The 27,832-nt window shown below is 29.9% G+C and overlaps 3 protein-coding genes across 10 annotated transcripts; 2 read left to right on the top strand and 1 right to left on the bottom strand.

Annotated features, from left to right (window-relative positions):
- The first annotated feature begins 1,748 nt into the window (after positions 1-1,748).
- On the top strand, positions 1,749-4,047 carry LOC122568762 (leucine-rich repeat-containing protein 47-like). Its single transcript, XM_043728886.1, has 4 exons — positions 1,749-2,433; positions 2,505-2,981; positions 3,053-3,380; positions 3,537-4,047. The coding sequence occupies exons 1-4, from the start codon at positions 1,845-1,847 to the stop codon at positions 3,736-3,738; spliced, it is 1,596 nt and encodes a 531-aa protein (XP_043584821.1). The 5' UTR covers positions 1,749-1,844; the 3' UTR covers positions 3,739-4,047.
- A 2,090-nt stretch (positions 4,048-6,137) lies between these two features.
- On the bottom strand, positions 6,138-8,077 carry LOC122568828 (CDP-diacylglycerol--inositol 3-phosphatidyltransferase). Of its 2 annotated transcripts, none has more exons than XM_043729039.1 (5): positions 7,937-8,077; positions 7,723-7,824; positions 6,663-6,951; positions 6,428-6,591; positions 6,138-6,348 (listed from the first exon to the last, which is right to left on the bottom strand). In XM_043729039.1, the coding sequence occupies exons 2-5, from the start codon at positions 7,766-7,768 to the stop codon at positions 6,194-6,196; spliced, it is 654 nt and encodes a 217-aa protein (XP_043584974.1). In that variant the 5' UTR covers positions 7,769-7,824; positions 7,937-8,077; the 3' UTR covers positions 6,138-6,193. The 2 variants fall into 2 exon arrangements, with proteins under 2 accessions (XP_043584974.1, XP_043584973.1); XM_043729038.1 differs by having other exon boundaries at positions 7,908-8,052.
- A 243-nt stretch (positions 8,078-8,320) lies between these two features.
- LOC122568827 (dentin sialophosphoprotein) lies at positions 8,321-27,473 on the top strand. Of its 7 annotated transcripts, none has more exons than XM_043729034.1 (10): positions 8,321-10,597; positions 14,319-14,432; positions 14,500-14,862; positions 15,089-15,358; positions 15,449-15,842; positions 16,007-16,441; positions 16,530-16,628; positions 16,704-16,905; positions 17,070-18,751; positions 19,080-27,473. In XM_043729034.1, exons 1-10 carry the CDS (start codon positions 10,328-10,330, stop codon positions 19,148-19,150), a joined length of 3,900 nt encoding a protein of 1,299 aa, XP_043584969.1. In that variant the 5' UTR covers positions 8,321-10,327; the 3' UTR covers positions 19,151-27,473. The 7 variants fall into 7 exon arrangements, with proteins under 7 accessions (XP_043584969.1, XP_043584968.1, XP_043584967.1 ...); XM_043729031.1 differs by having other exon boundaries at positions 8,324-8,892; positions 8,958-10,597; positions 16,530-16,905; XM_043729036.1 differs by lacking the exon at positions 8,321-10,597 and adding exons at positions 12,352-12,483; positions 13,031-13,079 and having other exon boundaries at positions 16,530-16,905.
- The last annotated feature ends 359 nt before the right edge of the window (positions 27,474-27,832 follow it).

Genomic DNA, 27,832 nt, shown 5'->3' with positions numbered 1-27,832 from the left:
TATGACAGAGATATGAAATAAAAATAAAAGATTTTATTCTTCCTCTTTAAACTTTTTATTTCTAAAAATAAACTGTATATCGACCAATTGACTTCTCTTTTGAGATAACACGGGCGATTCAATTCACTTCGTACATAAAAGATCGGAAATGTTTATTTGCAAATGCGGAAGAAAAGACACGTCTGAATTCTGGTTGGCATTGTCACTTCAAGTAGCAAAGTATTATTAACACGCCATTCTAAGCGGTCTTTCACACCAGTCGAAATTAACATCCTCCTTCGCACTTCATTCAGATGCAAATCTCAGTGGACAGATCTTTTCTATCATCGTTACTCGATATTTCCTATGGACCTTGCCAGTTCCTTCACGACGATGGCTATAAACCCCGAAGGCCAATGTCTTTCTTCATATATACCACGCCAGTGGTTATGGTTTATGACATTCTTTTTCTTTTTGCCGGAAACTTCAGCTCGAAGACACCATCGTACATAGATGATAGTCGTATATAATATCTGTCACTTACCTGTTTTCCATCGAATTCACTATAGCTATTAAAGGCATCTTAAATGTGTCAATGAATCATAAGAGCGATCGAACATTTATCTCTTTCCAAAACGGTCCCCTCTCATGAATATTACATAATTATTATTTCGTAAAACAGTGTTTTCGTACACTTTGTGTCACGTACAAAATTTTGCCGCGTTTTGGTAAAAATTTCAATAATTACATTTTCCAGTTCTACGATAAGGTATTATTCGTCTAAGATAAGGAAAACCGTATCAAGGTGAGGAACGTTAAAAACCGGTTCAATATGTACTAACAAGTAATTGTTTGAATCGCGTCGAAAGATAAATTTTTACACGATAGCCTCTTCCCTATTGTACTGACAAGATAGTTGCAAACCTAAATTCCCATGCGATAATTTGCATTTATTAGAATCTTCATTTACATGTGGGTCGACACTTCCGAAATTAAAAAAATGTTTACTGGAGAAAAATATAAACATAAAATTTCTACAATTGGATAAAGAGAATTTTTGAGAAGTTGATAATTTATATATAAATTTGTTAATGTATTAAAACATATATAACGTAATTAAAACGTGTGTGTGTGTGTGTGTACTTATATGCACATAATGAAAATTAATTTTTTGAAAATTTATTACTATCCAAGGATATATAACATATATCATATATATATATAACATCTCTTCTGAAATATGTATAAAAGTTATGTGTAATATGTATAAAAAATATGTATAAAAGTGGCAAACAATACACATAAACAATATTTTAAAAACCAAAAAGAACAACAATTTTTCATTACTAAATAAATGATTGATTAATAATTTTCTACGTCAAACTTGCTATTTTAATCAAAATATTCCTATATAATTCTGTACGTGGGTTTAAGTTTCTGTGTCACACGAGTTGAAATTGTTGCCTAACTTTAACATCAATAATTTTTCATTAAATGTAGGAAATATACTTCATCTTTGAAAACAATCAACATTTTACAATATATTTTTACAAGTTTATAATTAAACTTCAAATTATGATATACAAATGACATTAGATTAAAATTTGTTCCAAAAATTTATTATTTAACTTAAAACGTATCCGTTAAACCTGAAGTCGTTCGTCATCATGTTCTTCTTTGTGATCGCAATTTTTAAATCGCACGCGTATGTATCTATAAATACCAGAATACTTATGTACTTACATAGATGTCGTTCTAATCGTATAACGCACGTTTTCAAACTGAACAACCCGGCAAGTAACCTTGAAACGACGTAAATAACATTGCTCCTTTACTAGTAGAAATTTGTTTAATACTTATTAACAATGACACTCGATAATTCGTGGCATATGATCAAAACTGCCGCTACAGAGAATAAACATGAATTAGTGTTGTCAGGTTCGGCAATTTCTGAATTGATTCAAAAAAGAGGATTTGATAACTCTTTGTTTAACCTACAACACTTAAATTATTTGAATATCACGCTGACGTGTTTACAAGAAGTGCCAGAAGAAATAGGAAAGTTACAAAACCTGACAACTCTAGTATTGCATTCGAACGAGATATCAAAGATACCTAATACAATCGAGAAATTAGGAAAATTAAAAGTTCTCGATTGCTCTAGGAATAAATTGACATCTTTGCCGAATGAAATCAGTAAACTTCCGCAATTAACAACTATGAACTTCAGTTCGAATCTTCTGAGATCCTTACCTACGCAAATTGGAAATATTAAGTTAACTATATTGAATCTTTCGAACAATCAGTTTGAAGTCTTTCCTGATGTATGCTATCCAGAATTGATTCATCTCACTGAAATCTATGTTAATGGAAATCAAATAAAAGAAATTCCTGTAACTATAAATCAACTTGCATCTTTAAAGATAATAAATGTTGCGGACAATTTGATATCAGGTAATTTTTCCTTGAGTAAGACAAAAATCTTGTGTATAAAATTGATTTAATTATTAATTTTATGGTTACAGTCATTCCGGGTGAAATAGCTGACTGTAATAAGTTAAAAGAACTTTATTTAAAAGGAAATACATTGACAGACAAAAGATTATCAAAGTTAGTTGACCAGTGCCATAATAAGCAAATAATAGAATATGTCAAGTTACATTGCCCTAGACAAGATGGTTCTGTTGCTTTGAATGCCAAATCAAAGAAAGGGAAGAAAGTACAAAAATTATCAGAAACTGCAAATAATGCTAACATAATGGAAATTTTAACACATAAATTGAAAGTATTAAAAGTAACAAATGATACACCATTAATTAAGATTACAAAATATGTGAAAAATATTAGACCCTATATCGCAGCTTGTATTGTTAGAAATATAAGCTTCACAGAGGATACTTTCAAGAAATTTATCCAACTTCAAACTAAGTTACATGATGGTATATGTGAAAGAAGAAACGCAGCTACTATTGCTACACATGATTTAAAATTAATTATCCCTGGTAAATATGACAGAAACAAACAATTTACATATATGGAAACACATTTTGTTAATATCATGCTTAATATTTAGGAGACTTGATGTACACAGCAAAACCACCAAATGAATTAGAAATCAAGCCACTAATGCGTAATAAAGTTTACACTGGTTCTGCATTGTTTCAACAGTTACAAACTGAAGCTGATAATTTAAGAAAAGAAAAGAAACGCAATGTATATTCTGGCATTCACAAGTATCTATATCTATTAGAAGGTAAACCTATGTTTCCCTGTTTGTTAGATGCTTCAGAACAAGTTATATCGTTCCCACCAATAACAAATAGCGATATTACAAAAATGTCAATAAATACTCAAGCAATGTTAATAGAAGTAACCAGTGCTTTATCATATCAGATTTGCAGGTAACATTATAATTTATTAATAACATACAATCAATATTTACTTAGTACAAATCCTTTTATCTTAATTAGCTTTATTAAAATTAATAATAAACAATAATTAACGATGCTGGGTGATTTGAATTATGTTATAACATAATTGTATATTTTTTTTGTTAGAAATGTATTAGATCAGTTTTTAAAGGAACTAATCACCCTTGGCTTGGGATGTCTCTCAGAACAAGAAAATGCTTCAAACTATAATAAATTATTCGTAGAACAAGTAAAAGTGGTAGATATGGAAGGTAATATGAAACTGCTATATCCTTCAAGAACAGATCTCAATTTTGCAGAAAAGTTCATAACTGTATTGCGTGAATAATAAATAACTGTAAGCAATTTAATCGTTCCTTAAGTTTGATCTAATCTGCATTTTACTTTTTGCTTATCTATTCTTTTAATTATTATTTTCTGGAGATACAAGTTGTTAATGAAAGCTATTTTCATATCTCAACATCATAAATTTTTATTTCTTACTGTGTGAAAATTTTAAATTATTAACTAATGTATACAATGAATATAATATTTGCATATACTATACATTATCTTCTTGCTATGTACCAATATATGTATAATTATCTATTAATCATAATATTTTTGTACTGAAATTTGGAGCTATGTAATAATAGTGATAATAATAAATAATAAATATTTAAAATACTAAGTTATAAAAAACAAGAACTGAAAAATAAATATTTAAAAAATATACCACTTATATTTTAATATTTTATTCCTTCAAAATACATAACAAGATAAAAATTGAGTACATTAAACTACACAACATGTCATAAATACATCATATTTAAAACATAATAGGTAATATTAATTTATTTAATACAAACATATATGAAAATTATAATCTGTTAATGTCTTTTATATGTATCGATATTTATCGATTAGATAAGTGTAAATTGCTGATATCTTTAAATAATTTTTATAAACTATTATGTTCATTCTCAAAATCTGAAATATTCCACACCATTATTAGGTTTCACGAAAGATATAAATTGAAACATGAAAATTACAAAATCATCGTTTGTCACCATAACTCGTACAATACGAATGCCTAATCTATATAATGTACGCTTTTGTATTTAACATTATCTTAAACACAATACGGTGGTTAGCTGCAAATTCAAATACCGGTAAAATCCCGCCATTTTACAGGCAGCTGACGACATTGGCGCTGTCGTGTCACGAATCATCCATAGTAAGCCGGTGAAGAATTCTCATCTGTTTTTATAAATATTGTACTTTGTTTCGTGTATCACAATGCAGTGCAAACTATAAATATCATCGAAGTGAGACGTTTTTGTTCATGTTATTAAGCGTAATTGGTGAAAGTTTCATTTCAGAAGGTTTAACGACAAGAAGAAATTCGCACAAATTTTCTGAACTTTCCAACATGCGCGAATGTTTGAAGTGTTAACATGGCGCCGAAACATGACTGATCATGACGGGGGAATGAGAACGAAATTTTTGAGGTTAGTTGATCATTTTGTCATTTAAGTAATGCCGTATAATCATAAATTGGTAGCACAATTAGCCACATTAAGTTAATGAACATCACAATAGATATGTATATTGCGTATATTTCGTAGAATTTTGTTATCATTAAAAAAAACACGTGTCACATTGTATAATTTATCTGTTGTTTTTATAATGATTTAGCAGAACGTCTTGATAGTAATAATAGCTATGTTATAAATATCCCATTCAACAAATGATATTTACATTGCATATTGTATTGCTTCACTTTTTATAAATTTTGTTGTAGATATAGTAGATTACATAGATTGATGCAATATTATAGAAATTTCTATATTACTTTTTATTTTATCTTATACCCTATCGCTTTTATATGAATTCTTGAACGTAATAAATAATCATCTTTTCTAAGTCTCAAAAAATATTTGAGGATGTTTATAATGAGTAAAAATCTTTATATCAACAGATGAATTGACGCATGTGATGAAAAAATGTTTATACGTAGCAATAAATATCTAATGATAATTAATTTTTATGTATGTTAAACTGATACGATTCATTATATATGTTCTTTAGTCACATATAATATTGATATGATATGCTTATAATATTTTGTATTAACAATTATGCTACAATAAAGATAATATTAATATTATATAAGGGACAAAGATATTTATTAAATATTTTCTTTAAATTTTATATATCTTTTGCATCAGATTTATATATTACAGATACATCAATATACAATAAACTATGAAGTACAGCAAAAATGTAACACTACGATATATAAAATGATATATGAATATGAAATTATAATATATATTAAATATATTTTTAATAGATTACATTCTATTTAAATAGATTACATTAAAATATTTGAAACCCAATAACATCTACTATATTTATTAATCTTCTCTTAATACTATTCTACAAAAAAATTTTCAAAAAAATCATTAAGTTTTATGTATCATTTGAAAATATAAAATCATTTATTAAATACAAGAATATAATGAGATCTACTGAATTGATATTTGTTTAAATATTTTAAAAGTTTAATTGTACTGAAGTATAACATATATATAATGCTCACAATATGCTTGTTATTAAAATAGAAATTCAACAATGACTAGCACCATTTATCTATTTAATTTTAAAATAGTTTATGGATTTTAATTCCATATGTGGCACATTCAATTGCATAAATTGATAAAAATATAATATAAATATTTATGTAACTTAGGAAGATGAATCATCTTTATTTTGGCTAAATACTTAATAAATGCAATAACTTAATTCACTTTTAAACGCTCTTGTCTTTCCTTCAGATCAATAATGCTTAAATTAATACAGGCTACGTATCCATGTAACAATGAGATACAGGTTTTAACAAATGCTATTGGTGCAGAAAGATACATTACCAATCTAAATAAACTTATACCAAGAACTGAAATAAGAATATACATTTTGTAGTATTCATTATAACAGTGTTAATAAAATATATACATAAAGAAATAATAACTTACAAGTAGGTCCTTCTGTAAAGTAAAGGAGATATAGCGCAGCATAATAGGCTTCATTACCAGCACACATAATAAATAGGACTATACGATTTGTATAATACACACTCATAATCGCATTTTCAGACATATCAATAAATTTATGACTTGTTTTTCCTTGCAAAAGTGATCTATAATATTATATTTTCTTATATTTTTGTATAGTGATATAATAATACATTTGAATGAAGTTTATTCTTACGTATGCAAATATATCCAATGGCAACTAATGTCAATGGCCATGCTTAATTGAAACCAGAATGAGTATGATGGATAAAACATACACAATGTAGCTAAAAGACACATGGTACCAACACGATCAGTTAACTGATCTAACATACCACCAAATTTGGTACTTTGATTGAAATATCTTGCTGCATGACCATCCACTGCATCTAATAGTGCACTAATAATGTAACACCATGATGCAATAACATAATTAGTTCTCATAAAATAAAAAGATATGATAGCCAAAATCACTCTGCCATAGCCTGTTAATACATACATACATACATATATATATATATATATATATATATATATACATTATTTATTATTATTGTCCTTAATTATATTACTTTTATATCTTTTTTAACTGATTAGAATTTCAATAGCATTGATAAAATTCTACTGTTTTTATTTGAAATATATAATGAAAGGTTATATAAAAAACTACTCTCTTTGAATTACTATGAATCAATATAGGAAGTCTATAAAGTGCAATGCTTTTGATCTTTTTCTTATCATATTCCCAATTAAACTGCAAGCAATAAGAAGTTTTTTAAATTTTTAATGCATGTATCAAAGATAGCAAATCTTTATAACCATTCATCAGAAATGATAAACATGTATGAATATACATTTCATAACTATCATTCTATTTCATTAATGTAGCAAACGAATTCAAACATTATAAAAAATATACATGTATAAATACACTATAAATAAATTCTGTTCAATTAATTATTTTATTGTTTAAAATCAATAAGAATAAAAAATACAATTTTAGCGTTATATTACTTGTATATTTAAAAATATCTATTTTGTATGATTCTTTTTCTAAATTTCCAATCTATTTTTTTTTTTTAATATTAGATAATAAATTATACATAAACTATCGTTATACTATCAATATTGTTTTAATCTTTTTTTCTAATTATTTTGATTTTTAAAAATATTCACACAATATTTTTGTCTACAAAAAATTTAAAATTGTAGACACAAATTATCATAAGGACGTTAGATTGTGGACCTTTATTTACCAATAATGTTGGGCACAAATAAGAAAATATTCTCAGATTCCGTCATTTTACCGCTTCTGATTATCCCACACTGTTTTGGAAAATAATAACGGAGCCTGTTATCTGTAATCGAATGTAGAAATTTATGTTATTCACGCTCGCCTATATTAAATAAAATCTCTCTTACGCTTATATAAATTACGCACTTTACAATTATCGCACTACTTATACGCACCGTGTCGTCTTCAACTTAATCTGAATTACTCTAAAAAGGAATATTAAGGAGAAGGAGCTATAACGTCAATGAATTAGTAAGATCGACAATCGTATCGTATTATGGTTCGAGATTCGAGATATATCGATCCCCGGTGACGTATATAGCAGTCACACAAGTAACAGTATTGTACCTATTAATATTTTCACCCGTATTTATATGACTTTATTACATTACAAAACAAAAAAACACAACTTTTATAAAGTGCGATCCTTATTTAATCCTATAACATTTAGAGAAAAAATATTATATTTTGTTCCAAAATTTTCTTTGTTGCAATTAGATTACAAAGATTAAAACAAATGTGAACTACTGCGTAATATATAGTATTTTAAAGGAATAATAATTTACATTAGATAATTTATTTTTATACCATTCTAATAGAATCTACCTCAGGAATGTAAAAAGTTAATTACAAAAAAGATATCTTGACACATAGTTACGCTCCTGAAGCCAGACGACATTTTCGGAGGCTAAACGGCTGGTCCGCCGTTTCTCTGCGCAAAAGCGATCGTTTATTGTGTCGCGAGAAAACTGTCGGTACAGGTTTACGTCAGTTTTCCTTCACTTTTTCCCCAACGTGATTAACTAAGAATAATATCGATCGAACGATATTGAAGACAAGTGAAATATTTTAGTGGTAAAACTGATTAACCGTACGGTTGGATTTTGGATGTCGTGCAATGAAGTTTCGAGTGGACTACTTTCCATTTACTAGAATACAATTAATGTTGTATTTTAAATAAATCTCGTTAATGAGATTCTCTGGTTTACTTTAGAATTGAGTGTTTTTGATAGAAAATATCGTTGTCGTACCGCTTTAGTGCCATCGTCGGAAAAGTGCATAAGCCAGAAGTAACATTATGCGATCGATAATTCGCCGACGATTTTGAAATACGCTTCAATGATCCGATCAGGTACTTGTGACTCTGTGCAACATTTCCTTAGTTGTCAGTGAGATGTTTCAAAAGTGATTTTTCAGTGTCTTCCAAAACTTATGCACGACGAAATAATAGCAAGTACAAACTATATACTTGTTGGTATGTGTACAAGCGATGCTAGGAACAGTGTCGTCGTTTTGGACAAATACATTTTCGCGTCTTCCATCCGTACACGGTTGCAATAACGTTACCAATAACATTGCATTTCGCATAAAAAAAGATTTGCAAGCAACATATACTTGAGAGAAAAATGTGCATTTTAATATCGTCAGCGGCCATTTTGAATTTATGAGTACCTCGAACTACGACGATTATCAACCTCATTTTGTAACTCCAAAATTGGACTTTCTTTGACGCCTTTCGAGACAATTGTAAATGCATCAAGAACTGATTTGGCATGTCATTGAAAAATAATAATTATTTTTTATTCACCGAATGAAATTCTAATAAGTGCCACAGAAAGCATTCCATTCATTTTATTGTATATTTTACGTTTTAACGTATATACATCTGCTGTTATAATTATGGCATGAATTAAGTAATTTAATATACTTTCAATTCTAACTGAAAGTTTATTTGTTATCAGAGAAAGGCGGTAATATCGCAAATTTTATATTTTTTATGTTTTATTACTTATGGAAAGGAAACAAGTAATTCCAAATGAATATATCAATATTAAAACAACGTGTAAGAAGAATTTTTCATTCTTTTGTATTTCTTCCTTTGATAAATATATGATTTAAACATAAAATAAATATTTATCTATCAGTTCGTATAGCAAACATAGTACGTGTTTTGTTAGAACATATATAACGTATTCTACCAAGCGACAGCTGTAGTTGAAACTGATAAGTAGATTTGAAATAACCTCAACGACGATAAAATCGTTGATATTAAAATACGAGAAGGAAGTTATACTTTTAATATTTAACGTAAATGCGCAGGAAATATATACGAGTTAATTGAAAATATATCAGAGCAATAAAGGAAAAATTGAAAGACAACAGTTTCCTAATTGATCGACGGTCACGACACTAGATGGTGGACGGTGCCATTTTTGTCAATTTCCTAGCGCGCATGGTACGCGCGTAAAGTCGAGCACATTGGAAAAGTCATCAATTGAATCTCACAATCTGAACACAAATAATTATTGTTGTTTATGCGTGTATTGTTTTTGAAACCAATTAAAAGTGTTGAATTTGGAATGGTTAAATTAATTATTTAACCTAATGTGACATCGGCATAGTGTAAAATGCTTTCATTTACATGGACGTGATAGTTTCATAAACTAAATACTGAAATTAAGAAAAAAATTTAACTAATACGACATGCGAGAATCTTAAATTGCTGTCTGTGATCAAACGAAACGGGTCTCCAGACCTTAACAACACCAAAGAAAAATGATAAAATTATGAGTGCAGTGGACACAACACTGTCAATTTCGATCAAAATGGCCCCAGGGCCAGAACATCGTCAAGAACCAGTAGCACCTGACAAAGCTGCTGAAAATAATAATAGTGAGACTTCTAATGAAAGAAATAATATAGAGAATTCAGTGGTAGGTGTTGAAACTGTTAGTAACCAGAGTTCGAATACAGAATGTGTTTCGACAAACATTGACACTAATTCAGATTCAACAACTCCAAGTGCACTGGCTTGTATTACCTCTGACAGTAAACAGGTGAGTTAAAATACAAGGATTCCAAAATTGTTCAAGATGCATATTAATAAAATGAGTAATACTATAGTATCATTTTAGTTATTTGTATGAGAAAGAAATATGTAGTACATACATATATAAAAATATATTTTAAATTTGAATAGTATAAAATATTTTGTTTAAAATTTGACTTCTAGTATTATTTTATATACAAACTAGAAATAAGATGAACCTCCCAGCAAGTTATTCATTGCTTATTATAATGACTACATAGTATTTATAACAGTTGATTTCTTAAATTAAATCTTATAATTTCTAAATCATATTAGCCTTTATACATTTAATTTAAATTAATTAAATATTTGATATAATTACTTTAATTAAAAGTTATCAATGGATAACTTACGTAAAAGTTTGTAATCAATAATAGCTTACGAAGTATCTGTAATTAATTATTATGGTATAACACTATAAAAAATTCCTAAGTTCTACAAAATATGTTCCATATCTTATGACAGGAAAATAGTATATAAATATGAAAAATATAATCTAATTGATAATAGTATAACTATTTATGTATAAATGATTATGTACAACTATATGTTCCTAAAATATGAACGACATAAATTACATTATTGATGCTATCATGATTAAACTTTATAGTTTGTTTATATTTCAAGCATACATATTTATTATTTTATCATCAAAAGAGTTGCATTAAAGACTTTATTAAATCATGTACGAATAAAAAAAACATAATATATGATTGAAATCATATCACTAATTTTCATGCATTTTAGTTCATAAAATGAGATATAACTTTAAAAATAAAATAATATGTATATTTTTATAATGTTCAATAGTAGTGCATATATTTATATTTACATATTTACTCATATATATTTATCATATGTACTTGCATAATGGAAAAGGAATATGTGTATATTATCGTGTAAATTTTATATTATTGTGTAAATTTTATATTATTATATAACCAGACTACAGATATTCATACATTTATGGGATATTTGGAGGTACAAAAATGTATAAAATGCACATGATACGCAAAAATATAAAAAATATTTAAAGTGAGATACCTGTTATAACATTTAGTGGGAGAAAGAAATTTTTATGTAGGTTCTATTTCTTCAATTATGTTAATAAAAAAATATGAAATTGCATAAAATATATAAATCTGTCTCAGTCTATATATAATTTAATATAATTTCGTATACTATATTTTTTAAAATTTTATATATTTTTTAAATTTTATATAAATTATTTTATGTAAATTCATGCAACTTTTTTAAGCATACAATACACGGTATATATACATAGATTTACAAAGAATAACGGATAGGTGTACGAAAGGGCCCTTGCTTGTTACGATCCTGGAATGGCCGTGTTCTCAGTGTAATGGCGGCGGCCATGGTGAGAAGAGCGCGCCGCGCCCGCTCGTCACAATAGCATTTAAAATCGGTACTGTATTTTTGATACTGCCGATAAATATTTCTTGTGAACAGTGATAGCATATCGTCGGCTACGGTTTATCGTACACTCAAATGCGCGAGGTCTCTACGTAACGGTGGTTATACTGCGGGGACTGCAGTTCGACGGAGCAGAGACGACTGCAGCCGACCCAGGTGCCCTCTAAAAATATAAATTCCGTGCCGGCACTGCCCAGCAGATTTTTCCTTCGTCTGTAAGTCACCCCGGTATCTCGTGTCTCAATTAGCTAATCGCGACCCCCTATCGATCTCTGGACAAGCCCAAAACTTCAATTCCTGGTGTGTGCCCTATTTTAATTTACGACCGAAGGTAAACTCGCTATTGGCTATCCTTTTCGCATTTCCAAGGACTTACGAGTATTCATTAACAGTGCTTTCTGAAATCTTCAAAGACGATTGGTTTGTATTGTTTCGTACACGAAACCACGTATCTCTTCTTTCTCTTTTTTTTCCTTTTTTTCGTGGGATATTACCCAACAGTGCGAAACGAATGATAACATATTTTCTCCTTTTTTTACCCCCTTTTTTTCTGCTAAGAATGATAAGAGTTTATTATTAACCTAGCTGCTAAAACGTACAAAGTATTTCATTGTGTGTTATGACGATTCACGGTCAATAAGTTCGCAAAGGTTTTGTTATCTTTGTAAAAACGGCATATTCTGGGAGGAATCGTAATCATTTTTAACTTTCTTTGTTTTTGATGAAAGTTTGTTACTAAACTATTTGTCTTTTCGACGATATCTGTATATTGTTTCAAATAAAGAAAAAAAGATTGCAGTCAGTTTTTTTTCTTTCTTTTTTTTACGTGGGCAGCCATTCTGATAAGATATTTTGCTTTGAATGAAGCTAGTCAGGTTACCGTAGGGTAATGTTGGTCAAATTACCACGAAAAATAAATGACACATCATGTATCGTTTCTTTGCAATATTTTCTACTTTGTTTATAGCCTACAGGTGAAAAATATTTCGCTGATGATATTATTTATGCAGTATTTCGTAAGTAAATCAAATCAAAGATTATATAAATTTATAATTTTTTTCCTGTTATATAAACAGTTATGTACATTTTAGTATAATAATGTTACATGCTTTGATTGGTTAACATTTTAAAAGCATTTTAAAGTGGAAAGAGGAAAAGTAAACGTATTGCTCTTATGTATTAACGAAAATATTAAAAGTTTTAGTGACTATAAATAAATAAATGATCCATACATTTAAGAGTTTATTAGAAATAAGATTCACGATACATATGACTAACATAGTAAAAGTAACGTATGTATATGATGTGTGTAGATTGTACTGTTAAATGTGACATTAGTGTACATCATTTATACTAATATACTTTTTTCTATGTGGTCTGTATATTTCTTCATAAAATCCAATAAGTGAAACCTTAAATTCACTCTTGGAATCTATCTATACTTATCTGCCTTGTGGTCTAGTTTATACTATGGTGTTCAATATAACACATAATAATACAAATACTGTAAAATAACATGCATTTTTTTTATACAACATTTATTAATTGTAACATAATAAAATTATAGACATTTTTATTTACAAACACTAAATTAAATATAGATTGATCTACATAAAAGTGTTATATATTTCGTAGTTATAATTAAAGTAATAAATTAGGTTTCAACAGAAAGCGGATAATATAATATAACAGTAACGCACAATGTAATAAAATAATCTATGCAAGTCATAGATATTTAGAATATTCTGTAGTTTCTTAGTACATCTTTGGATATATTGCCGCTTATGGTTTACGCCTAAAGTTTGGATTGAACTCTTGGCATACTTTCCATATTTGAATCTACATTGCCAAACATGTTCCTAGACCATGTATAGGTTACAAACAAAGTATTCCCAAACATTATATATTTTATAATATGTATATTTTAACTAAATTGGATACAAAATTTATTAATTTATATACTTATTTTTAAAAAATTAATGTTATTTTTATATTATAAAAGAAAATCTATTTGTTCAAAAATTCATTTTAACTTATATAATAGTTCTTAATCAAGAAAAATGTGTTTTGAATCTGCGTATCTACTTGTATCTGTTCTGTTGCATCTTATATTTACATTTAATTTATTATTTATGAATTTCTTACAAGGGTATCTTTCATTTAAATTCTATATACAAAGTATAATGATGGTATTATTACATGTACTCATAATATACAACTAACTTTAAAATTTTTCTTTTAATTGCATCTTTTAGGAAGAACCAGCTACTTTGTCTGCATTAAATGAAGGTGAATTACGTGCACTATTGGATGAAGCTATAACTTATAAATGTCCCAAAGATCGTGAAGGAAAATCAAGCCTTTTTAAAGTAAGCATAGCTATATTTTTATTTCTTGTAATAAAATGATTTTCATATTTAATGATATTCATTTTAGGAACTACTTCAAGAAGCAGAAGCAGATGAAACCGAAGAAGGTCGTAGGATAATAACCAATTCACGTTGCTTACCTGGGTCAAATCGTAGGAGGCATAAAAGAGACTCTGTATCTGAAAGGTTGACACATGGAGGGTCATTGCAAAATTTAGCACAACCTATTGCTTCAGAGTTTGATAGTAGTTTTGCTTATTTGTCATCTGGATCTAGCCATACCTACGGAGGAAATAGGAGAAAGAATAAAAAATATACAGGACCTAGTGTATCTGCAAGACAAAGAGAAGGTGGTTCGTTACCTTCGAATGTTAATGCATCGCACAGTCTTGCTTCATTGGCTAATTTAGACTTATTATTTGATAAAAAGGTATATATATATTGAAAATTGCTTATAAAAATTGTTGGATTAAATTGTTCTATATATTGATTATTCGTGATTATGAATTAATTTTCCTATATTTTTTCATTAACTTTATTTCAAATAATTATTTGTAAAAAACAATATAGCTGTGAGTTTTATGTAACATATTATGTAAACACAACATTGAGTTGTTACTTAATTAAATATATACTTTCCTTTTCTGCCTTTCAAGAAGGGTTTCTGCGAAGAAAGAGGAGCATACGATTGGACTAACAAAGAAAAATCCAGATCTTTAGACAAACCATCATATAGTAGTACGAAAAAGGAAGAAAAGGAAAAAGATAAAAAAGATACCAAAAGGGAGTTGTGCGAAAGTGAAGTTGAAGTGCGCGAAAAAAGAGGTAACAAAGGAAAATACGGGACAAATGAAATGCTTGAATCAGATAATCCACCACCAGAGTATAAATCAGATTATATGGTGATTGATTTAGGTGATGCTGAGGTAAATTCGTATATTATTAATACAATAATTGTATATATTTGGTGCGTTTTATTTATTTATATTTATTTATCTTTATATTAATTATTTTAGGTGGGTACTATTAGTGAAAGGAATGTGGGATCTACTATAAGTGGGGTTCAGAGACCTCACTCCTTAGATACGGAAGATGATGAAGGAATTGAAATGAAAATTATTGAACCACGTAGACCTCAATATATATCGCGCACTCCTTTCGATATAGCTCAAACTCCTGTGGATACTACAATAGATTTCTCTCTCCGTGAACATAGTGGAAAGCAAGATAAATCAAAAATATCTGTTAATGGTACAGAAGTAACTGGAGCTCTTTCTTTTCAAACTTTCAATAGTGTGAAATGTGGTATTGGTGGAACTGCAAATAGTTCTAGTGCTAGTCAGGGTAAAGTAATTCCAAGTTTGTGCTCCATGATGTCTGCATCCTTGCAAACACAAAATATTACAATGGGTAGGTGATATACCGAAATTATAAAATATTATTTATCATAAAATTATCATACATTGCAAATACTTAGATATCACTAATAATTTTTAAATATTACATTTTTGTGGTATTGACATTTATAAAAGCTTTCAATTTATAACAAATTGAAATATGTAAATTTTGCACAGAAGGCTCGAGGTATACAGCGCATACTACCGGATCTGGAGAAAAGAAGTCCTTGGATGAAAATGGCAATCCGGTACAGAACTATAATGGGGAACGGAAAAAGCCTAGAAGAAAGCACACTCAAGAACCTAATGTTATTGTATACAGTGCTGAAAATGTTGAAGGACATCGCAATGAAGATATCGACAGTTTAATTAATTTTATTGAAAATAAAGAATCTAAAAGTAAAAAAGGAAAACCAAGTAATCCTGTAAGAGTAAAAACTAGTTCAGGTGCAAAGCCAAGAAGCAGAGAAAAGGATACTAAAAGGGAACAGTTACCTGCCAAATTACAGAAGTCTAATTCCCTTGAAGAAATATCTAAGACTAAACTCGAAGACCTCACAACGGAGAAAAGCGTCAGTTCTAGTGGTGCCAGTAGTATATCAAGTCAACATGGTAAGTAATTGATTATAAGAGCTTGTTATTTAAGTAATAATAAAACAACGCAAAAAGTTCATGAAGTTTGTTTGTATCGCTTGAATAGGCACGATCAATGTTGCTCTACGCCGTGCGAAACAAAGAAGCACAGGGGACGCAGCTATCGATAGTCGTGGCGATAGACGATCTTGGGGAACGGAAGAAGGTCAGTCTATATATTGCAATGATACTGGAGATGATTATGCTAGTCGTCGAAACTCCAATAAAAAAATCAATCCAGAGCCTGAACATGAAACAGAATTCCTGGTAGTTACAAAAAAGAAGAAAAGTAAAAAACAGAGAAGAAGTTCCAGTGGCAGTAGAGCACAGAATTTAACAACGTCAGGATCTTATCTCCAAAATTCCAGAGGATTTTCTAATGAATATAGAACACCACTTTCTCCTGAACTTCGAAGAAAATCAGCAAGCAGTATGCCACCAAGGTAATTAATACAACTTTCTTTTTAATTTCTTCCATATATGTTACTTTGAAAGATATCTATAAGAGGATAAATTCATAAAAGAAATCAAGTATTTTATTCATATAGTTTATATAACTTACATTATTGAAGACGTTTTAGCTAATTAAAATAATTATTATTTGCAGTGATAAATCAGACAGTAGCGATTCTGATTCTGTCCATTCATTACCAGTTACGTCAAATACGTCCAAACATAATTTATCAAAAATAGCTACCTCATCGGGCGGAACACCGCAAGCAAGTTACGCGGATATAGCTCGTATGGCAACTATTAATATGACTCACAATTCAGTGTTAAATATGTCTGCAATAGTTCCAAACATGTTAAATACATCTTCGTGGCCTAGTGTGCCACCCAAAACACCTTCAGAACCAGACAAGATTCCTCAAGATTATTATCCTAGTTTAGATGAATTACAACACTCAGATAGGAAAACAAGGCAACATAGCTTCACCCATTCGAATCATCTTTTGAATCTAAGTTTCGAAAAACCACCATCACCGACTTTGACGAAAATGAAAAATTCAACAGAGAGAAACAAGGCAGAGGCTCAAGAAGAAGCTATTAATAAAAATATTCAGGTTATTAAATATGTACAAGATATTGAAAAAATGCGTCAAAATTTAACACAACAAGAACCAAAAACTGTGAACTGTAATAATCATATCACGACATCAAACGAGACTTCAGTAACGAATGCAGTGCCATCAAAACTCAATAATACTGTAACCAATTGTAATCCCGATTCTGATAACAACAATCCTAACTGCAACAGTGTCAATAATAAAGACACTGTTGTAAATGCGAGGTGTAACAATCCACGAGCACGCAGAGGTTACGTTCAAAATAACCAAAATGTGCAAAATCAAGCATCACATGAAGACCAACATTTCAAGAAAGTTGGATATACTTTTCATGATGAAAATGCAAAAAAATCACAAAATACTGAAAATTCTAATACGCACTGTGAAAATAAAAATAATCCAGCAATTGTTTCGAATGATGAAGTTGAATCGCAAAAAGCTAATACTACAAATAATCCGAAAGCAATGCAAGAACTGCAAAATATTGAATCAGAAGCAATCAAGTTGACAAAAACCGAAAAATCAACAAAGATCTTAAAAGAACAGAAGCATGAAACAGTTAAATCGGGAAATGTATACTCTGTAAGTTTGAAACAAGAACAACAAGAAGATTCCGAATGTAAGAAAACGAAACAACAAAGTTCCACTTCGGATAAAGATCAGACACAGAAAATAGAATTACAAACATCCAATAAACAAAAAACTTCGAGACCTGCAGTTATATTACTAGATGAAACTGCAGCAGATATTACCAAGAACAGCGAATTACCTACGGAACTTAGGTTTGGATTTGAAATTAACGAACAACTTTTATTGTCGGAAGATTCGACAACCGAAGAGACTTCAAGCGTTAGTTCTGTATTTCCTTCCGTTCCACCACTCATAAACAAACCACCTTCTAATTTCGATAGATATCCTCCAATATTTGACAAACACATGAGATGTGATAAATTTACGCCTAATTTCATGCAACCTCCAAATACGCATGTAACTCAACAACCTTTGCATCCGGTGATGGTACAGCGATTACCGTGCATGGGTTATCCTCCAAGATTCCCTCCTCCTACGTGTTTGCCACCACCACCCACACCTCCACCAGGAATAATGGAAAAGTATCACCATCAACCAAAAGAAGATTTTTCTATGCTCTATGTAGCTCCTGAAGAAGATGTTAATATACAAACGTACAATCATGATAAAATCGTCTCATTCGTTGGCTTAGGTAAGTAAATTTTCTTTTATGACTTTACATTGCCTCCAATTTTGTAATAAAAGATCAAATAATGCGATATTGGTAATATTTAAAAAACGATATTAAATTCTATAAATTAATCTTTGAACTATTGTTAATTGCTTGAGTGCTGAAGGCAATCGTAAGAATTTGCGGAAGGTGCCGAACAATGTAATTATGTTTGAAATATTTATATAGTTGATTTACTGCAGTTGATAGCATTTTTTGACATGAAATTGGAGATACACGCGCTATTTAGCATTCAGTATGGTATCTAAAAGTTCGTAATTCTTTCATTTGTTTCTCTTCGTTAATATAGCATGGGACGCTGTTATGAGGGAAATGCCAGTAACTGCAGGCGGTCGTATACAGTTCTACAGTGGTCAGTGAAATGGGCACTAAGAAATATGGGGTAAATAACAACAATAATGTTTTTGTACTGCAAAATTACCTCTATTGCAAGTTATCCGTTATAAAACTGTAAACAGCCAGAGGAGTCTGCTAACTATGCAAGACCAAATATGTATCTAAATACAAGCAAATTGATCGAACCTGTATCAAACAAGTTGCAGAAACTAGCGGTTTCGATCGCCAATAAACGTTATACTAATTTTTGAGTCAAATCATCAGTGATAATTCTGTAAAGCCAACTGGCGCAAGGTGTGCCTCTAAAACTAATGTACATAATAATCAATCACTGGAAAAAAAAAACAAGACTTATAAAATGTGTATGTTCTGACTGTACATACATTAATGAGTTGCAAAATACCTTCGAAAAGGTTATAACACAATATTTAAGTTTCAGTATTCACATCTGATACAATATTTGACTGAAAATTATAAGTTCGTGATGCATAAAACATATTTCGCTCTTTCAAAACAGAAACAATTTTCTTGTAAAAAAAATATGAAAATTCATGTAGTCTTAAAATGCCTCATAATTTTTGAGGGGAAAAAACGACAAAAAGTAAAATGCCTTTCGGATCAGCTACGAAAGTGTTACAACTTTGAAACAAAAATATAAAAACTATTTAAGGAGTTTAAAAATTAACTGAAACAAGATTATGATGAAGCAAATTTTTCAAAAACTGCATGTGCTGTGACATGGTGGTTTATGCTGATGCCTTTAAGAAATAAAAAATACATCTTAGACCATTGTAATAAAGTTTAGAATTAGTTGAAAGCAGCCTGTTATGTTAATTATACCAAATTGAGATCATCCGTCGGAAATATTGCTAAACTACTAATAAGTATTTGATATAATTGCGAGCAGAGATGATCTTAAAACAACACTTTGAAAACAAGAATTATTGCAACCATCAGTGAGTCTTCAAGGAAAACTTTAGGAAGGTTAAATGTAAAAATAATGGTTGCTAGATTACATGTACTTTATTTAAGACGAACCTTTAAAGAAAAGTAAAGAAAGCTATAAAGATGTGTGAAGTGTAAAGGAAAATAGTGAATGTAAGTGTGCTTTTGAACACGTGTAAAATATTTAAAAAAAAGTAGTGTGATTGACTTACAAGTTTATGGAGTGGTTACTTTTACAGCCGCAATAGATAATAGTTTAAGAAATTTGAAAGGAGGAAAAGAGAGAGAGAGAGAACAATGAAAACTGATTTTTTTTGCAATGCTGCGCTCAAGATCCTGAATTGGATAGAGACAGTGAGAAGAGTGCGAATGTGTCGAAACAAAAAAAAAAACAAAACAAAAAACGCTAAATTTTTACACGAACTTGCTTATTTAATGAATAATTAACTATTAATTATTGGTAATAATTATAATAAACTACTTGCTTGTGATCATAAAGTATGATGGTGTGAATGCGTGTAGTGCATGTAAATATTCTACTAGCTAATGTCCAATTTAGTTTTGAATACTTGTATTTTGAATTCTTTTAAAATTTTTCATCGTATTATGTTATCCTCTGAATATGGTAAAAAAAGAAAGTAACTAATACACTTTGTGGTTGTTATCGATCTACAGTAAGAAAAAAAGCTTATATGAGTAGTTAATCAAAAAAAAAAAAAAAAAAGATAAACGGGAAAAATGGACTTAATACGATTCCTTTCACAACGATTCTATTCGTTATGTAGGAAGCCTACCTCCAACATATTTTACTTTTTGATAGATAATCGATATAACGAAACATAATTTTCAATTCGAATGCAAGTGTCGCGTATTTAGAGCCAAAAATTTAACTAATTAATAAATTGTGTGGAAACTTATCATTTTCGAAGATAAGGATAAAGCTAATCAATTATTGCAGATAAGTTTCATATAAAAAAATGGAAGCGTGTTTGTCTATATAGATTATTATTATTATTAATTATTATTATTATTATTAATATTATCATTAATCTGAAATTAATCGTAATTAACAAATTAAAATTGGCGATTTTTGTTGTCTTTTTTTTTTACCCTCAAAATTACGCATGGAAACAGAAAATATAAGCTCTGTTAATATTTTTCATTTTGTTCAGCAATATAACAGTACAGTACAGCTGGGGGTACAGTTTTCAAGAATGAGTAATAAGTTAAAAGTATTTAACATATATAAAAACCACTAATGCATGTTGGAATATACTTCAAAGAAAACATCATTCAATGCGTGTTATCATTGATATGCTTGATATACTTTGTTTTTTGATAGTATATTATACCAATACTAAAGCATACGATAAAGCATTACGATTTAGTTTCACAATGAATTTTAGTCGAGTCATTTTATCATTATCATCAATCATTTTACAGTATAAAAATCGATATATCTCATTTTTTTTCTCTCTCATAAATGCAGGAAAATTTCTAGTGCAACAGATCAGTCACTTCTGAATTCCTAGATAAATCATTATGTTCAACTGTACTATGACCAATTCATTTTTAATCGAAAGACCTATTACATTACATCACATTATGATTAAGTGGTAATGGTTTTATCCTTACTTTAAGTGGATGATGTTTCTTCGGGGTATTTCTATCTGGCGTGCAAGAAACTACTCAAAAGTCAGGTGCTTCATCGCCTTAAAGTTAGTAGAGTGCAGTATCAGCCTGTGCCATTGACCGGTTCAAATGGCCATGACTGTTAAGCTTCACAGAGATTAGCACAGAAGTACTTGAAGGGAAATAGGACCATAAATTGTGTATGCGTTGCAGAATGGCAGCTATGCCGCGAAACGATATTATGTACCGAATACACGGTTTAACTAATTGTGTTATAACGAATGACAAAAAAGAAAAAGATAGACAAAGATGTATAAATATCAACGTGCAAGGTGATAATGTATCATATTATATTCTTTGTTGAATTTATAAGTACCAAATTAATAGTGATCGACGAAACAGGTAAAGTGTATGATTCTTCTGTTTTCACTTATTTAAGCGTTTTAAACATTAATGAAAAGGAAAAAAAAATCTTGCTTATTTTGTTCAATAACAGGCTAATTGCATTTATCCATGAACTAATAGCCTGTGCTGTAACGCAAATATGTACGTGTTTCGTCTGCGAAGAGGGCACAAAATCCTAATTAGAAGTAATGAAGTTCCAAAATCAAGCGCATTACTCTTGCACATCTCGTTCTCAGCCTATATTATATCAGTGATATAGATTCGGTTGAAACTGTTGAAACGTCGCTAAGATGTAAAATTAATTTAACGAATGGAAAAAAAAAGAAAAAATAACAAAAAAAAAAACACAGAAATAGTTGATGTTATTTCCCGTCTTGAATTGTTATGTTCGTATAAACGCATGTGTACCAATTTATTCTTGTGAAACTGTGCATGTGAAAGGGATTTTCCAATGATTTTATTTGTAAGTTTGGTTGCTTCGCCAAGTTTCGACGGTACCGTCTATGTAATTCCGCTAGAACTGTTCTCATAGGCCGAAACAATTGTGTGTATCCAGAAGTAACGCGATTACATTACGATCACGACGAATAATCGAAACATTTTTGGAGATATTATAATTTCAAGGTAGTCGATTTCCTTCGACACGAATGTTGAACTTTCAAATGCGCTTCCGGTTACAGAAAGTTTCCAGAAATGTTTATGTATTCGTGGGTTACATCTGCTCGAGATGAAACTTCATTATCAGCGCGGGCATGTTAATAGTGTTCAAAGAAATAAAAAGAAGGAGATAAAGGTTAATAATTGATCGAGAGTACGAGAGAGAGAGAGAGAGGGAGAGAAAGAGACAGCGTGAAAGGGAAAGCAAGAGAAAAGAAAAGAAGAGAAGAAGAGGGTATCCGACGATCTCAATGTTAGCCTTGTATCACTGTACAATTTGTTATTCAGTGTAAAGCAGTTTTTCTGTACTGTATATACGTATACTAATAACTATTATTAATTATTGCTAATGATTACGATGAAGCTATTCGATTAACTATTAATTGTACTTGCTGATTATCGATAACGATTATACGGAGAATCACAGAAGCTATTTGCGAGTGCTTATGCGTGTATAAAAGGAATAAAAAGAGAATATTTTGCGTGTATGGTAAAGGCTGTGCTGTCCAGCTGAAACGAAACAAAAGGAAAAAAAATAACAGCACTGGAGAGAGGATGTTGTTGCCAACGTTTAAGTATGTTGCCAAAGGTTTTCCCTTTTGTGGGTATAAAAACACAGTATAAAGTAATATTCGAGTTCCTTTATTTTTTTATGTCTTTCATTTTCGCGTCGTGGAATTGGCAGGATGTCAATTAAGAAGTACTCAGTGAGAAAATTGGAAATTGATATTTGAATACAATACACGTTCTATAACAGAACATGTTCTATAGTGATGTTTATATATGTATATATATAAGATTATATATATATATCTACATATATTATTATATATATATAATTTTTTTTTTTTACATTAACGCCGTATTGTATTATCTGCCGTTTGCTTAGTGATTAATCTATTTAGAGCATAGATAAGCATTGTGATATATGCATAAATAATCAGGTAACTGTTGTTTTCTTTTCTCTTGTCAGTTGAAAAGCCAAAATACAAAAAAAAACGATAAAAAGATCAGTGAAATATTTTCGAATATTACTTGCATACTGTATTTCGCCGATGATACGTATTCAGATGATAAATCGTTTAAATCTGGCACGATGAAAGTAAAACGGACTGAGAACGAAAAGAGTAACGAAAGAAACGGAAATGTAATTCATTTTGCGAATGCAACAGAGAAAAAGGGAAATTGTCAAAGACGCGTGTCTTGTGTCATGTTAAGAGAAAGAATCAGTCGAAATAGTGGAATTGAAAAGAGAAAGAGAAAACCCCGATTTATTCTCAGGATGCGTAAATACAGCGGTCGTTGCTTACTATTTTGTTATTAACGATACTGAGAACCTCAAATTCATGCAAAGCTATCATGGACCATGGATGTAAAGAGTCATTTGCCATGGAGTGTAAACGAAGAAAATACGCAGTAGAAGTGAGAGCGAGCGCGAGAAAGAGAGTGAAAAAAGGGAGAATGCAAAAGAGAAAAAGTGAAGATGTGCGAGGGAGAGAGAAAATGAGAAACAGTGTGAATTTCAATATGCTTCTACACATGAGAGTGAAAAAAGAAATAATGTCCTCCCAAATAATTATTCACACCGAGAGAAAAAAAAAGATAACGAGAAAAACGCGTATAGTGTCGCCATTTGGCCTTTATGCTGTTCTATCTGCGATTTCATATAAGCTTTGCGTACGATACTGTGATATAATATCTCTATTTCTTCATTTTTTTCCTTCTTTCTTTTTCTTTTTCTTTTTTTTTTTTTGTTTTCCTCTTCCTTACTTGCGTGCGTGTAGACTCACACAGAAAGAGAGAAATACACATACAAATCGTAGAATTTGAACGTGGAAATTTCTATGAGATATCCTTCGATATACATATATATATAGATAGATATATGTTGTATGAAAAAGAAGCGATCACGCGAAATGTGAGAAACAACCAACCACCGTCTCCTGCGTTTAATTTGTAAACGATTAAAGCGCTAGTAACGCGGTTTATTTTACTCATAACCGTGAAAGTCTAAATATATCAAATAAAAAAATGCAAAAAAGATAAGAAAATAATAAAAAACATACATGTAGATTTCAACAGGTGCATCGAGAATACACGAGAGAAATATACGTTTCGATTTAACGAAAATCATGGGATAAGAAAACAACGACAGTTTTGAGCGTGACTACATATTTCTTGCATGTTATCTACTTTTTCATTGATTCTGTTACGCTTTCTCGTTATGCTTTCGCGATGACTCCTCTCATTTCTCGCACAGCTTTCTATCTTTCTTTTTTACTTCTTATACGACTGTTATGTAAACTTGCGCTTTTTCCTTGGTTATTTACGAGGAACGCGTATTCTGTGGTTGTCAGAGGAGGATTAGAAGTGAAAATAAGTCCATATATCGTGGAAGATTGCTAAATGCAGCATTGTTAGAGACATACGAAAGCACATACGCGAATATATTTGGAAAAGAATAACGTTAAAATATTAGATAAGTATTTTTAAGTATCGAGGGTTTAGAAATTATTTAACTTTATTTTTCTTCGAACATCTCGATATGTGCATTACTGACGATCCTACCTGTATCACGTCATTGCGCCACTTTTATATATGTTTGACTAGAGAATTTCAGAAATCGACGTTTTTCTCATCTGGCTCTTATGATTAGTTACTTAATAAAAATAAAAGAAAAAAGAAGTGTAAAAAGAAAGGGGAAAGAAGGAGAAGCAAAGCAATCTCAGAAATATTCAACATTCCTTGGTATCGTTTTCAGGAGGAAGACTCTTTTTCGCCTCCGTTTGATTTATAAAATATTGATTTACAAAAAAAAAAAAAAGAAAAGAAAAATGAATTTATTTTCAAGGTTTTTCTCTTGCAAAAGTAATAAGGAATTACAAAGAGGATACTTTATTTACTAGCCATTTATATCGTATTCTGCCAGTTTTTTTATTTATTTTGCTATATTTGCTTTATTTTATTTTATTCTATTCTGCTTTAGTTTCCCAATTTTGATCGATCGAATTTTTCAATTCGTTTTCGTTTTCAACAGTATATATATATATTTCTTTTCTTTTTTTCTCTTTTTCACGATGTCACGCGATCAAACGTGCACTATTTATCTCGATCTCACCTGAAATACCGTGCGCTTTTCAAATTCACTGTGTTACATGTAGTTTCGTTATTATTATTATTATATTATATTATATTATTATTTTCGTTTGTCGAATGTAATAAAACTATTTGCGTTTTTACATTGGTTGCACCCAACATGCACTGAATGCAACTTCTTCGGTTCGACGACCCGTCTAAATACTGTTACCTTGTTGTATATTATATTTAAAAGGAAAAAACAAAGAGGAGAAAAAGAAGATAGCGTTCGGAAATTTGTATTTATTGCACTGTGTACGATCAATGAGTACGAATTTTCTCTGCCTCCGTTTAAAGAAGGATTTTCAGCTGTTCTGCGTAAAGGTTCACTGGTAAATTTTGTTGATCGTCATTAAAATGTTATATATAAATATATATATATGTACATATACATACAAGAATCTGCATATACACACACACACACATATATATATACATACATACATACGAGTATTAGCGTGTAGAAGAACGTTTCTATCATTTGTACGACAAACGATTATTGTCATTGTCATTATTATTATTATTATTATTATTATTATTATTATTATTATTATTATTATTATTATTATTATTATTATTATTATTACTACTACTACTACTACTACAAAAAATAATCTGATAATAGTTGATTTTTTCAAGTTCTCGCGCGCATTTCATCGAAATTCCAAAATAACACTCGGATATTATTTTACCGGGAGACAAGGAAAAATCAGAGGATCCGCGGATCGTCTGGAAACAGAACTATTTTTCTAGTTACTACACACGTAGAAATACGGATCTTACGAATTAAGCATTATTTATTTTGTAAAACGAAATAGCGTAGACGGAAGCACAGTGTTTCCTAACGAAATTATATATCGATTACGTCTGTCGAGCAATGTCAACGTTATTTCTTTGTTTTCTTTTTTTTTTGCTAAAATAGCGACAATAAAGGATATCGTTAGAGAAAAGAAAGCAAATGCCGACGAACGAACATATAGCAGGGGTAAAAGAAGAAAGGAGGAAGAAAGAGAAGAAGAAGAAGAAGAAGAAAGAGCACAATCGCGAAATCGATTCTTTTCAAGTTGATTGATAATAAATGTAAAATAAGAGCGTGCTGCGAAACTTGAAGGAAAACAAAAAAACAAGTGAGACCGCTTGTAAAGTTTTTAGATAAACAAGAGTTTTTCTCTTTTCTTTCTTTTATAGAGAAATATGTTCTCTTAGGGATTTAGTATTGGAAAAATTGATGTAAATGAGTCTTCTTATTAAATGAATTCGGAGCTAGAGTATACTTAGTACTGTACGAAATTGATTTATGTTAAAAAATATGGAAAGGATGCAGAAGTTTATGTCTAAAAGCTTTTCACAGCGTCTTTTGCGAACACGAAATTCGAGGACACGAACGAATATAGTTGTTAAAATAATTTTTTGCCATGCCTTCAATTATCTGATGTCAATGTTATTTGATTGCTTGGCATTAAATGATATCACTTGCGCTACAAATTGTTGAGAACATCACTTGTTTTTGTTATTAGCCCCTTATTGTCATGCACGCTCAGCATTTTATTTAAAAACTTGATTTTAATTCTAATCTTATTCATTTTGTTTTTTCTTTTTTTGTTCTTTTAATGAGTCGAATATTATAGCCTCGATCAAATTTAATCCTAAAAAAATTATTATTGAATTATTCAAAATTAATTATAAAAATTCTTGTATCTTTTATATAAAAAATTGAAATTTTTAATCAGAGATTAATTAAATCCTGATTTACATTGTAAAATAGAATCTTCTTTAGTGTAATAATAACTAATAGTATCGTTAGCCACAAATTCTGTTGTACTTATTTTCAAATTTGTTAGTAAACATAACAGTCTAGAAGTCAGATGCAACGTCTTTGATCCTGAAATAATATAGCATTTGCAGTTCTTCACCGTCAGTCACGTTAATAGT

Source organism: Bombus pyrosoma, linkage group LG6 (assembly GCF_014825855.1).
Source record: "Bombus pyrosoma isolate SC7728 linkage group LG6, ASM1482585v1, whole genome shotgun sequence".
Lineage (NCBI taxonomy): Eukaryota > Metazoa > Arthropoda > Insecta > Hymenoptera > Apidae > Bombus > Bombus pyrosoma.
The sequence above is the reverse complement of the archived record's forward strand: the minus strand, read 5'-3'. Positions and strand labels throughout refer to the sequence as shown.

Coding starts and splice junctions, on each gene's coding strand:
- LOC122568762 (XM_043728886.1), top strand. CDS start 1,845: ATGACACTCGATAATTCGTGGCATATGATCAAAACTGCCGCTACAGAG. Junction 2,434..2,504: donor TGCGGACAATTTGATATCAG/GTAATTTTTCCT, acceptor TTATGGTTACAG/TCATTCCGGGTGAAATAGCT. Junction 3,381..3,536: donor TTATCATATCAGATTTGCAG/GTAACATTATAA, acceptor TTTTTTTGTTAG/AAATGTATTAGATCAGTTTT.
- LOC122568828 (XM_043729039.1), bottom strand. CDS start 7,768: ATGACGGAATCTGAGAATATTTTCTTATTTGTGCCCAACATTATTG. Junction 6,592..6,662: donor CATTGGATATATTTGCATAC/GTAAGAATAAAC, acceptor ATAATATTATAG/ATCACTTTTGCAAGGAAAAA. Junction 6,349..6,427: donor CTTTACAGAAGGACCTACTT/GTAAGTTATTAT, acceptor TTCTTATTTCAG/TTCTTGGTATAAGTTTATTT.
- LOC122568827 (XM_043729031.1), top strand. CDS start 10,328: ATGAGTGCAGTGGACACAACACTGTCAATTTCGATCAAAATGGCCCCA. Junction 10,598..14,318: donor TTACCTCTGACAGTAAACAG/GTGAGTTAAAAT, acceptor TGCATCTTTTAG/GAAGAACCAGCTACTTTGTC. Junction 16,442..16,529: donor TAGTATATCAAGTCAACATG/GTAAGTAATTGA, acceptor TCGCTTGAATAG/GCACGATCAATGTTGCTCTA.